At 35.7% G+C, this 13,303-nt stretch overlaps 1 protein-coding gene across 5 annotated transcripts in view; it reads left to right on the forward strand.

Annotated features, from left to right (window-relative positions):
- Positions 1 to 13,303, forward strand: part of LOC124306337 (protein sidekick) — a 35,668-nt gene that overhangs the window by 12,441 nt on the left and 9,924 nt on the right. For 3 of the 5 annotated variants that reach the window (XM_046766919.1, XM_046766920.1, XM_046766921.1), the window contains exons 2-12: positions 8,837 to 8,932; positions 9,780 to 9,959; positions 10,058 to 10,277; positions 10,361 to 10,534; positions 10,630 to 10,838; positions 10,943 to 11,093; positions 11,176 to 11,303; positions 11,478 to 11,591; positions 12,649 to 12,768; positions 12,852 to 13,007; positions 13,096 to 13,222. In XM_046766919.1, the coding sequence (XP_046622875.1) occupies positions 8,837 to 8,932; positions 9,780 to 9,959; positions 10,058 to 10,277; positions 10,361 to 10,534; positions 10,630 to 10,838; positions 10,943 to 11,093; positions 11,176 to 11,303; positions 11,478 to 11,591; positions 12,649 to 12,768; positions 12,852 to 13,007; positions 13,096 to 13,222 (1,675 nt within the window). The remainder of the gene's footprint in view (positions 1 to 8,836; positions 8,933 to 9,779; positions 9,960 to 10,057; positions 10,278 to 10,360; positions 10,535 to 10,629; positions 10,839 to 10,942; positions 11,094 to 11,175; positions 11,304 to 11,477; positions 11,592 to 12,648; positions 12,769 to 12,851; positions 13,008 to 13,095; positions 13,223 to 13,303) is intronic. The other 2 variants (XM_046766922.1, XM_046766923.1) reach the window with 1 other exon arrangement.

A 13,303-nucleotide genomic window follows, 5' to 3' on the forward strand; every position in this document is an offset into this window, starting at 1 on the left:
AGCACAGTAACGTGAAGTAAAGTTCCGGTAGAGGAAAATTGCGAAAAGTAAAGATTGGATGGAGTAAAATTTGGAAATTTGAATTATACTCACACAGCACAGAATTTACTCGACGAGTCGGTGTGTAAAATTAGAAAAAAAAGGACTCCTAACGAAAAATATTGAAAATCCAAAACAAAGATCAAAGTGGTGAAATTTCACCGAGCTAGAAACTTAATGGAACTAAAAATACAAATTCCGAGTTTCAACCCCGCCCCTTTATTTCTTTTTTATAATACATACGTATCTGAAATTTTAGAATTTGCAGCTGCAATATATGGTGCACAATCACAGTATGCTTTAGTCGTAACAAGTATTGTATAATATTATATTATAGTCGGTGAATCTTATTTGGCATACGAAATGACGACGACGTTTAATCGTATCCTTTGCTCTTTTTGTATATTTCTTTCTTCCTCCGATCTCTTTGTATTCCTCGCGTACCTTATAGACTACATACCTATATATGCACCACGTCTGCCGGGTCTAGTCTTGTAACGACGAATAATATTCGAAATCAGCGGAACAAGACGATCGAAATTCGAACGCGGAAAACTGTTGGACCGATGCCATCTCAGCTTCAAGGGGAACCACTTTTCAGTCTAGTAGACGTCTCGAGGCATTGGCATGACGGATCCAACATGGCGGACGAAAATCTCAAAGTCGATCGTATCCGGAGAAAAAACTCTGTCCAGGGATTTTCGGGCTCGCTGATTACGAATCTGAAATCAGATTTTGAAAATTCAGTGCGGCGAATCCAATCAGCGAGCCCGAAAACTCCCTGCATAGAGTTTTTTGACCGTATTCGATGAAATTTGAAATTTTCGTCGGTCATATTGGATCGGCCATCTTGAATTTTTTAAATCCGATTTCAAATTCGTAATCCACGACCCCCAAAAACCATAGAATACCATAATGTTATAAAAGTTGTCTCGGCAAAATAGTGTGGGATACAAAGGGTTAACGTTAACCGTAATCATTCGTGATTGATACAAATTATATGCTGCCTTATAAAGTGTTCGTGTCACCAGTCAATACAAAAAATGAATAATAAAAAAGATGATCTTTGCTATGAAGAAAACAAAAAAAAATTGCACAATATCAGAATTTAACCGTTCCACGAGGATACGGGGCGCCGAACGTCGCGTCGCGTTTTCGGATCTGCAAAACGTTGCGCATTGCGTCTTGCGGAACGCAGCCTAGCTGTACAAAGCCTATGTATAGGTAGATACCAGATACTGTACAGTATGCGCCGCACGTGTATATATTGTATATACGTATATGCATACAAGGTGTCCCAATTTAAAAGCGACATTAAATTTTCACCCGAACTAATGGTTCAATGGGAAAACGTGTCCTACAAAAGTTGTATGGTTCAGAGGAGGACAGATGTTTGTCCAAGTTGCTCAGGAAATTTTTTTCGTATAAAGTTAATAATTCGTAAGATACAGCGATAAATAAAGTTCAAAAGGATTGCACTTGGGATTGCTCTGCAATTCATCATGTCTCAACCTCCCCGTGTATTGAAGAATTTAATTTTTTGTTCTATCTCACGAACCATTCAATTTATAAGAAAAAATTTCCTCAAAAGGTTGTACATTTTCGAATGAAGAATATTTTAGCTCGAACATAAAATGTGTGATTCCATTTTTTTTTAAATACTGGTCCATCCTCCACAGCATCACCAGTTGAGATGCTGAAACGCGTGACAAAAAATTTTTCTCATGTTCCCCCCTCTTAATCGAACAATCTTTGTTGGACACATTTTCCCATTGAATCATTGGGTCGGCCGAAAACGTAACGCGTCTTTTAAATTGGGACACCCTGTATATATATAGATAATGTTGTATCTATGTAGTGAACGGGGAACCGCATTTTGCAGGTGGTGAACCTCATTATGTTCGTTATTATATTTTGCGTACGTATTTTGCACTGCATGGTACAGTGTTCGGTATCGAATGAATCAATGCAAAAAAGAAATTCGTTGGAATTCGAACGATTTTTGGGACATTTTTTATCTTTGCTATCCAAGTCGAGCCGACTTATCGTTATTTATATTATATATATATATATACACACACACATTTGCGTACATAAGTGTATCGGTGTAATATAGATAAAGTACAACGCAGTGATGTAATAAATTGTTATCTAATGCTTGCAGGTTACGGCTCGATTACATAATACTCTTCCAATCAATGATAGTGCAGTTTTTTTTTTCATCCCTCTCTTTTCGTCTTCCTAAGTGGTTCGTTTGATCAACTTTTTGCGTGTTTATACCCCCTGCACGGTTCTGTTATATGCATGTCAATTTCTTGGGTAGAAAACTTGGGTAGAAGATTCGTTGATAGAGATTTGATTAGTTGGATGCGTGTTACTGCGTGAGAGATAAATGTCGGTTTTGTTTTTTTTTTTTTTTTTATGTTTTTTTATTGCTGACTTCCTTCTCTACTTCTTTAATATAAGTAGAATTTTTTGCGCTGAACGTAAAGTATAAAAACGTGGTAGGTACTTAACGTGATGGTTGATTCGATTATAGTGTGGATTAATTTTCGTTAGTTTTTCTGTATAATAAGAAAATGCATTGTTTTATATTAATGAATTTACGAACAGCAAGATTTTCAAGAAATTTCACGATAATGATGAAGTTATAGTAACGTTACATGTCTAGGAAAAATCAATACCTTTCGAGATGTATGAAATTTCGTAAACCATGATAAGTAAAAAATATCGATATTTTGCAATTATAATTTTTTTTCACCACTGACGATGGCGCTTCGTTACGTTAACGTTACCAACATCAAATCTTAAGGTTTATTATACCTGTAGAATTGTAAAAAAATACGCGTATTTTAAAGTTCATGCTCAAAATTCGAGCAACGTTATAACTTTTCTTAATTTTAGTTTTAATTCACTCGATAAGCCATTCTTCCTTATAATTATTCAAGTGGATGGTTCAACTTCTTCGTCGACGCGATTCGTCAGGTATTCTCTCCAGTTTTTGCCAACCCAGCATCACGTGTTATACTTGTTTCTATATTAAAACGCCTCGTCGTCGATGCGGGCTTTTATACGAATCCGTGTCGTTTATTTATTTATCCTTTTTTTTTTTTTGTTTCTTTCTTTTGAATCCTTTCTTTCGTTTGTAATAAATTTGCGAGTAAATGAATAAAAATAAAATAAGTCGAAACTTGCGCGATGCTTTAACGAATGAGGTTAAACCGTAAAAGAGTTTGAGGAATTACGTACATAAATTTTACCTTCGAAGAGAGACATCAAAATACCGTATAATTGTCGGTGGGGGTAAAAAACTTTGGGGAAGGATCGATATTTGGAATGGTTTAATTTTGATCCGAAATTTTAATCATCCGAAAATAAAATAACGAAAGATTTCGAACAATTTATCATTCGTTGTTTTATTCCCATCCTTCCGTATTTATATCCCCATCCATAAATTATACGGTGTTTTAACACGTCTTGCTTCGAAAGTAAAATTTATATACAAAATTCCTCCAAATATTTTACGATTGTTACCTTTAGTAATCTTTAGCAATCCTTAGTTTCGACTTTTTCATGTCTTATACTTTTTATTTATTTAATCGCATGTTTGAAATTTCGGTATATCGGTCATTCCAAATATTGACCCTTCGAAATTTTTACCCCTCGCTCATCATTGTGAATATTTATACGCAAACGCTGACGTTTGTTTTATTTTTTTTTTTCTTCTTATAAATGGAATTTCTTTGTCTTCTCAACTCTAACAGTCTCTGCAGTTGTACGATGTGAAGGATTACACGCATCATGTATACTAATTATACTTGCAGGAACGGGTGGCTGCAAAGAGCCAAGGAGTAACACCCTTATCGGGGGAAACCCTTCGTTTATATCCACCACCCCCCTGATTTCCGCCTTCAAGACTGTCATCTTCAAGACTGTTTCGGGAATGTAAAAAGAGGCGTTTATGCTCTGAATTTTCTTTTTTTTTTTTTTTTTTTTTTTTATCTTCGAACCAGCTGCTTCCTTCCTTTCCATGTGCTTCGGTAACAGCTGGATCGTGGAAGTGTAACAAGGGTGCCTTTTCCCCGGAACTCGGCTAATTTTCTTTACGTATAATGTACATTTTACATATTCACTCAGCGAACAGAACACCGAGTTGTGTAACGTGGAATGTAAAATATTTTAGATTTTAAATATCGTCTTGTGAATTACGTCGATGAACTGAAATTTTTTCGTGTTAAATGTACAGCAATTAAGTAATTGCACGATTTACAAATCTGATATTAATAACAGTTACAAAATCAATAGTAATAGTTACGATATTATATGCTTACACTGTTGAAAAATATTTCTGGCATGGAACAGTAAATTCCTCATATTATAGACTTAATGTTTATTCAATTTACAAATACAACGAATTTAATAAACAACTTAGTATATTCGAATTACTTTTATTTTTTTAGCGTTTTTTTTTCTATAAATTTTTATAAAATGAACAAACTTTGATTGTAATTTAAGACAAATATTTACGTTTCTCTGAATTGAATTTGTAAATTTTGGAATCTGATTTCGTAAATTGACAACTGTTTTGCACAGTAAAAGTGTGTGGTAAATTCACAATCATTTTAAACAGTGTAAATAGATTTCAGACTCAATTTGACGTTGATTTGAATCTAAAAAATTGCTGTACATATATATTCCCAACACACAGCTACGTAAAATCTACATTACATGTTTTTTTTCCTTGCATTCTCTCAATTTGTTGATAATGTCGTTATATCGTTGAACTAATCTTGTTGAAAATTAAGTAAATATTTTTAATTTTCGTCGCTGATATGTATATTTATTTATTTATTCATTCATTCGTTTATTTATTTATATATTTATTCATCTGACATACCGTGTATTTGCTGCTATTTATGTTATATCGGAAAAAGGAGGAGAGGGTATAAAAGATCCACGCAAGGGGAACACATCGTAGAAAAGGGACAATAGAACCACTTATTATCCCTCTAAAGCGGCGAAGATACTCCTGAGCTCTTGTTCGAGCGGATTTCCATGGATATTTAGTAGTCTAGTATCTAGCATCTAGGTATGCGCATGCATACATAGATCGATTTTTATCTACATAAAAGTGTGTGCCGTTGCGCTCCTCTGTCTTTTTTCTCTTGAGACTGCAACGGATCTCGCTATCTACGGTTTTCCACGCAACATTTTCCGGAAGTAGCTGAAGTTTAGGTATAAATCCTTAGCGGTCAATTTACTGCACGGGCATCTACATCGTTAGTTCATCGAAGCGTTAAACTTACTCTTTCGAAATCCTCCAAGGTTCACGGTGATTGCTGTACAGTTTATTTTTATAATGCTTATTATACAGTGAAGTAGAAAGTGAAAAATAGTAATGGTTAGATCGCATTTTAAAAAACGAAACGATCGATCGATCGATATAATACACATTTTTATGAAACGATTTACTAAATCTTAGAATAACTCATCATTGATAAATTTAGCATTTTTATCCATACACGCATACCATTGTTTGTGATGCAAAATAATCGTTAATAATTACGTAATTTTATATGGAAAATTTGAAATCAGATGTTGGAAAACGGGAGAAACCGAGAACTATAATTATACCAATATATACATAGACATCAGAGAAACGTAAACGCGGGTATATCTGGTAACGTTTCACAATCTGTATTGTTACGTACACGTACTTCCTTTGCACTTGCGAAGCGTGAATGATTAATTTTTGCGAATTAGCAGCCTGCTAACTCGTATTTGTAGTGATAATTTTACAATTTTATCTCTTGCCTTTTTTCCTTCTCCTTGTGCTTTATTCATCGTGATTTAAAAGAGTGTCTCCGAGTTCGTATTTTTTTTTTACAACGCTGTGCGGATGATATAATTACATTATTAAAAGATACTGTGGGGGGAGACGAAATCATATACAACAAAGAGAAAATTGGAGTGGTGTTTAATTTTTAACGAATGTAGAAAATGTTATCACGTCCAAGTAATTGGTACACAACGTTATCGTAACGATTTATGACGATAAATAACCGTTGTATCGCGATTTTGGAACTGTTTGAATTTTGGTAAACCGTAATGAAAAAAAATGCATACAGTAGATCCTCGATTATACGAACTAATTGGGACCGAGCTTAGTCGAGACTAAGATAATGAAAATTTCGTATAACCGAAATGAAATTTTTATATTAAGGTATAATAATATGTATAAAACAGAAATTTAAACCGACAAACAGTCCGTAATAAACATTTAAATACATATTAAACCACTTTTAAATACCGAACGATTATTTCATTACTTTGTTTTTATATAGTCGTGTATTGCCAATTGACGAACTGCTACTCGACATTTTTTAGCATGTAACAATATTTATTTTACATTAATAATATATTTTTTGAACCGACGCGACGTTCGGATAAATCAAGTCATGGTTCGGATAATCGAGGTTTTTGTCTACTGTATTCATATTTTGCAATCTTAGTTCTTTCATAATTATTGTAAAAATAAGAAAACAGTGATTTTGCCCTAACTTAAACCTCGCAAAATATTATGACAATACCTTATATATACCTACCACGCTTACCCTGCTCCGCAGGTATAGTAGATATACTCATAAGATGCGGCGTTTCCTCATTCTGTGCTATTCAAAGGTGCGCTTTACCGTGAAGACCCATTCATTCTGTACTGTAAATACCTATGATATAACGTATACCTGGTCCTACGCTCGTTCTTTATGTACCAAAGGTTCGCCTGTCTATTAATTTTCAAGTAGGTATAAAGAGACGAAGGACGACGAGTGCATGGGAGTTCTTGATTCTGATCTATGCCTCGTAAGCACAACGTAAAATACGTCGAGTTTCTCGAAATTGAAGCTAGTATAACATTATCGTAACGAATTAGTGGGGGAAAAAAAATCTGTGTACAATGATTACCAAGTATAACCAAGATTTCGAAATATGATTGTGTTTTGTTTCATTACGTACGCTTTACCGACAATTTCACCCGATTTCAAAATGGCGAAGTAACAGTTTTTTTTTTTTTCATCTTTGTTTCTCTTTTGTTTTCCTCAGCATGAATCGTTACGAATATAAACTTTACTTACATTCGATATAATTGCGTTTCACTGCATACGAAAATATTGAAATATACGCGTTTAAATCTGGAGTTAATCTAATATTAACGTTTTTTCAAGGATCTATTGGACTCGTCTATCTATTACAAAATATTCTGTATATGAATATACGTATATATATATATACCTATATCTAACAGTAACGATTAAGGTTAGAAGCTGCGATTGTGTTTCGTCGGAAAAAACTCATTACTCACATATATTATTCATGTACAATAAACAGGCACGCGTGCATATTATCCAGATATAAATGCGCATACACACATATACAAACTCGCATTAAAACGGATGTACGGCTTGAGGAAGGATCGAATAAACAAACCGTTGAAACTGTTTTTAAACGACGCCGTTGGCGGCTATTTCTTCTTATTTAGGGGCGAAATACATTTCTTTTTTTCTGTTATTCTTGCCCTGCCATGCAGCAGGAATCAACGGTGTACTTATACACCGCGTTTCTATTTCCTCCACATCCACTCGTCGTTAACTAACCGAGTTTATTTACAAAAATTCTTATCCCCTGTAGCCTCGAAGAAGATCCTCCACGTCTACACTATGTCATAAGTGGTTTATTTCTCAAGTACTACGGTCCGCTGCAAGCATGGTTGTTATGTCGATGCTTGTGTATAACACGTGCGGCGGTGCTGCAGGGTTATACGAATACGAATAAAGCAAAGAAGAAGGAGAAGAAAAATTAATAAAATAATTATAATTCTAAATAGCATATTTCTTGACACCTCTTATCCTGTGTTCAATTTTTCGTTTTTTTTCTCTTCTAATTTTTTGCCCCTTTCGTCGGATGCGGTAACACTGAAATAATAGAAATTAATTTTTACAATTCGAACCTAATATATTTATATACAGCCGGGTGTCGCTTGTACGGTTCTTTGTTCCAAGAGGAAAGATAGGTAGGGACTTTCTTGAAACATTTAGGAACCGTAAAAAGTACGAGACCGAGGGACAAAGGAGGCATAAGGTATATACGAGATGAAAAGAATGCGGACTACCGGAATCTAGGGGCCGCATACCGACAGAGTGACGCGCATCGGCACTGCGGTTATTGCACACACTCTCTCACAGCCTAGTCTCTATCGTTTTTTCTCTCTCTGATCAGCGTGCAGATCATACTATGAATAATTATTCATTAATATTTTTTTTTTTCTCTAATTTACCGTTTTATCGTATTCTTCAATCTTGATTCATCGTTTCCATACCCATGTAACCATGGAGTTTAAACTATCCATTGTGTTTTGAATGATAAGAAAGGCAGGTTCAGTAAACCTGCGATAAAAACGACGATCCTCGACGTGTTACTCTTTCAAATTTTGATGTTGTTTCTTGCTGTACGGAAGTAACCTTTGTTTCGGATTTTTATCAGGAGTTTACCATTCGAGGTCTAGTCATTCAACCTGAAACACCCATTATTTGTATTAGGTATTTCCGATTTCCTTCTCTGGTCGACTGGCTTAATGACCCGAAACGTTACCCTGGAAAGGTTCAGGAATATCGCGTACCGCTAGCTTAAGTTTTGTAATTTCTGTACCTGCCGATACCTTATATGCCTGCAACGTAATGAGAGCTCCTTGTTTCTATGAGTTCTAATTTTTTAATTATTTATTTATTTTTCCATTTTTCAGAATCACTTCAAGAGCCACGCTTCATAACGCAACCGTCCAGCAGCGGCAGTATCCTCAGCGAGGGTCGAACGAAAATATTGCAATGTCAAGCGAGAGGTTTGTGCGATGTCGTTACGGTAGGGTGGTTCACTTTTTAAACAATCTTTTCCTTTCTGTTTTTCGATCCAAAAATTTGGATGACGGTCTTTGTTACCGAAACAGGAATATCGTATCACCGAAAAATTTTCCTATTTCATTTTCAATACCCGATTTTTATGAACAATGATTAATTGGATCACGATGCGAGAAAAATAAACTAATATGTATATGTAAGTCGGTAAGGTGTACAAAATGAAAATAATAGCCCTCCAGGCTTTACCATAATTTTTTTTTTTTCAGTATTTGTTACAAATTTTTCGAGTGGCACCTTGAAAAAAACAAAAAAAAAGTTAACAAATTAATTACCCTACGTTATAACTATACAATCCAATCAATCACCTTGTCATAGATATAATATGGCTGTAATTGTTTATCGTACAGTGTACAGGCTATTCCACCTTCTTTCCTTCCCTTTTTTCCTATCACGTTATGGTTGTGCATGGTGCTTTTGTCCCTGTCTAACACTCTCAGGTGAAATATATATCACGTGACAGATAGAAACACCTCATCCGGTGGGCAAATGAAACCTTGTGGATGCACAAGTCTCCTGTAACTTGATCACGTGACCCTTGTAATAATAGAATTAAATCGAACCAAGGGTGGATACGCACTGCTATACGTATAATATAATTGGTGTTTCGCTTTAAATGAAATTACACATCTCGTTTATTTAATATAATTTTTTGGTTTAACCAACATTCTTAAAACTGACTTTGAAACAATGAGACACCAGTCCGGTATATCGACGGCTGATTTATTCTCCAAAAGGAGGGTTTGTTAATAATTATTCATATCGAATTTGCAGGATATCCACAGCCAAAGTATCGCTGGTTCAAAGACGGATTACCGCTGAACAACGAGCTCAGCTCCGAGCCCTACTATCGTATTCTGAATACTCGAAGAGAAGATGCAGGAACATATTATTGCGTGGCAAGCAACGAAGTTGGTTCTATATTCAGCGAACGGATAGCTTTTTCGGTTGCTTGTAAGTAATGATACATAATAATTAATTGGAATCTAAGGAGAAGCTGCAAAGTAAGTTTTAATCAATCCATTGATGGGCTCTCGTTGTTCTCTCGAAAGATATGGAAGTCTTTGAAGATCTAACCGAGCGAGCAGTCCTAGTCGAATCGGGGGACGCAGCTGTTTTAAACTTGCCTGAAATTGAGAGTCATCCGATTCCCGAAGTTATCTGGCTAACTTCAAACGGACCGTTGGCTTACGACATCAAGTATGCCACCACGGCTAATCAGCACACCCTTCTCATTCTATCTGCTTCGGAAAGCGACATGGGATACTACAGGTATGTTCGGGAGTAAATTTTTACACCTATAATTTTATAATAAAACATAAATAATAATAAAATATTTTCGTCTTTCATCAAAGAGCGAGGGCGATAAACACCCAACTCGGTAAGGAAGAAAACAGTCCCTTCTTCAAACTCCAGGTGACCGGAGATCCGAACAAAGAGATTGCACCCAATATCATTGTAAAGCCTCAAGACACCCAAATAGTTAAGGATCATCCAGTCACTTATCTGCATTGTATAGCAAATGCAAGGTATGCAATCGGACTACTAAGAAAAAAATCGATGTTAAGCGGAAAGCTGTGATAGATTTCTTTTCTTTTACCACTTTGTTATCGTTTATATTCAGGCCGTTACACGAGCTGGAAACACTTTGGTTCAAGGATGGTATACCGATCGAAAATGCCGGTATATCTTACAGCTTCAGGGATCTATGGAACCGAACACTTGGTCTGCTTTCTGCAAATTTGACCCACACTGGCCAATACACTTGCCACGTAAGCCTGAGGACCGGAGGCTATCCGACTGTCACTGCAAGCGCTAATATCACCGTTTACGGTGAGGAAATAGAAACGATATTTTTTTGCATGGATTTAATCATTCTGATGAGATTAATCGCTTTACGTCTGGCTGAGAATGAAACACGATGAAAATTCTTGCAGAAAAACCTACTTTTATTAACGAATTGAGAAGAGAAATTCTTGGAGATTATGGTTCGACGATATCTATACCATGCGACGCGGTTGGCGTACCACCCCCAAAGGTTAGCTGGTTCAGAAATGCGGCTTCTGTAGATCATCTGTTGGGGATAAGGTAGGAAAATCATCAATTTTGGAATACAACAACGATTTTTTACTATCAGATGCCAAGTTTTTCAACACCTCTATGCAATTAGGTATGATATGGAGGAGGATGGCTCTCTCGTTATCCGTAAATTGACCATGGAGGACTCTGGCATGTTCCAATGCCTTGCGACCAATGAAGCCGGGGAGTCATCTGTTTATACGTGGCTGAAGGCCAAAAGTAAGTCATATTTGCCTTGTGAGTGTTTTTTTTTTTCTTGCAAACAATGAATTTTCGTGAGAGTATGTTTTCGATTTTGGGTAATATAATTATTTGCTGGAATCGCCTAAGTGGGTACCGTTTATTAGTAATAATCATTTATATTCTTTTTAATGATGTGTTTTCGTTGGGCAGAGGGATCAGGGACAGGAAGAATTGGAAAACGAGTCGCTCGCTGGGCAGCCGGCTATAATGTAGTGAGAGTTCGTCAATCTGATCGACAGTTTAAGTTCTTTCAATATCCAGACAGTAAGGAAAAGTTGACGTTTTGGACAAAGAAATAGCAAGAGCAAAAACTATATGAAAAAAATATATATAAATAAAACAATTGCTCTGTAGATTGATTAGGCCTGAGATACCTACCACTTTTAGAATAATCGTAGGCACGAGCTTGAGTTTGCAGATATTTGTACAGTTCACTATTTGTTGCTTGTTTCATGTGTTTGCATTTGAAATTTTTTGGTTTTTTATTTAGTTGATACTATCATATACACATATACATAGTTACAGAGAATGGGATTGATATTGCTGATTATATTATATTTACATGCGCATTTACATTTACTTACCTACATTTACTTGGCACGGGTTTTGTTTTGATTGAATGCCGACAGTATGGAATATAAAGGCCAGAAGTGATTTTGGCGTAGCGAGTATTTCTTATTATCAAAACAGCGTGATAATTGTGTTGTTATTTATCCTCTTTTTTTGGTTTATTACAGATTTATTTTCGTTTTGCACTGCACCTAGATATTTTTTATATCCTTTGATTATAAGGAAACTCAACAGGCATATAAGGATCAAACAAATTATATGCTTCACACGGTTTATTTGTAATATGATTACGACAGATTACTTTGAAACTTGAACGAATCTCTAAATACCTGTTGATTTTACTTGTAAGATTTTTTTCTATTTTTTCGCATTACTCTTTATTTCCCACAGATAACACTTGTGCATTTTCATGTAACGAAGTTATTTCAGTCACCCAATTGAGTAATTTTGTATATGGTACATACACGTCACTTACCTGTGTATCATAGCTGCAGTATAACTTTCTAATATCATCATTTACGCGTTTTAGGTCCTAATTTTTTTTCTTCCAAACAATACAAAAACATGGACTAAATTCAATTGTTAATTATTGGAAGACAAAAAATATGACGGTATTGTGTAAATTATGCTGTGAAATTGGGTTTGTCATTATTTTAGTCGTGATTATAAAATCATGTATAGCCTGTTAATTGCATGATAGAAGTAGAGAATGATAAGAGAGGATATTAAGCTGTTAGAACTTGTGTTACAGCATCGATACCAGTTATGGAATCGCCACCTCGAAACGTAACTGTCTTGGACGGCAAAGATGCTTCGATAACGTGCAAAGCTGTCGCTGCGCCAGTGCCAAACGTCACATGGATTTATAATGGTATTGTAGTGAAGTACCACATTACCTTTCTACTGCCTGTCAATTTCGTAGTATAAGTTAACGCTTTTTCCTCGCTCCTAAAGACGCAGATACCGTAGAAGTTGCCGGCAGAGTTCAAATTCTAGAGAACGGAGATCTGCTGGTAGCAGCTGTAATGCCAACTGACGCTGGAAAGTACACGTGTATCAGGGCAAACGAAGCAGGGTCTGTAAATGGATCGGCTTATCTCACGGTATTAGGTAAGTCTATAAACTTTCCTAGATGTCTGACTTTTCGCCTATAACTTTTTAACAAGGCAATTAATACTTTTTTTATTCTCCACTTCAGTGAGAACACAAATTATTCAGCCACCGGTCGACACGTCGGTTCTACTCGGTTACACTGCCGAGCTGCAATGTAAAGTTTCCAGCGATCCAAAAGTGCCGTACGATATCGCATGGTTTCATAACAAACAGTGAGTTGAATTATTTCTAGTAATTTCCTCGGTATATATTTGCTTAGAACATTGGAGACAATTCACGCTTATTTCGTAATT

This window comes from Neodiprion virginianus, chromosome 5, assembly GCF_021901495.1.
Source record: "Neodiprion virginianus isolate iyNeoVirg1 chromosome 5, iyNeoVirg1.1, whole genome shotgun sequence".
Taxonomy (NCBI): Eukaryota; Metazoa; Arthropoda; class Insecta; order Hymenoptera; family Diprionidae; genus Neodiprion; species Neodiprion virginianus.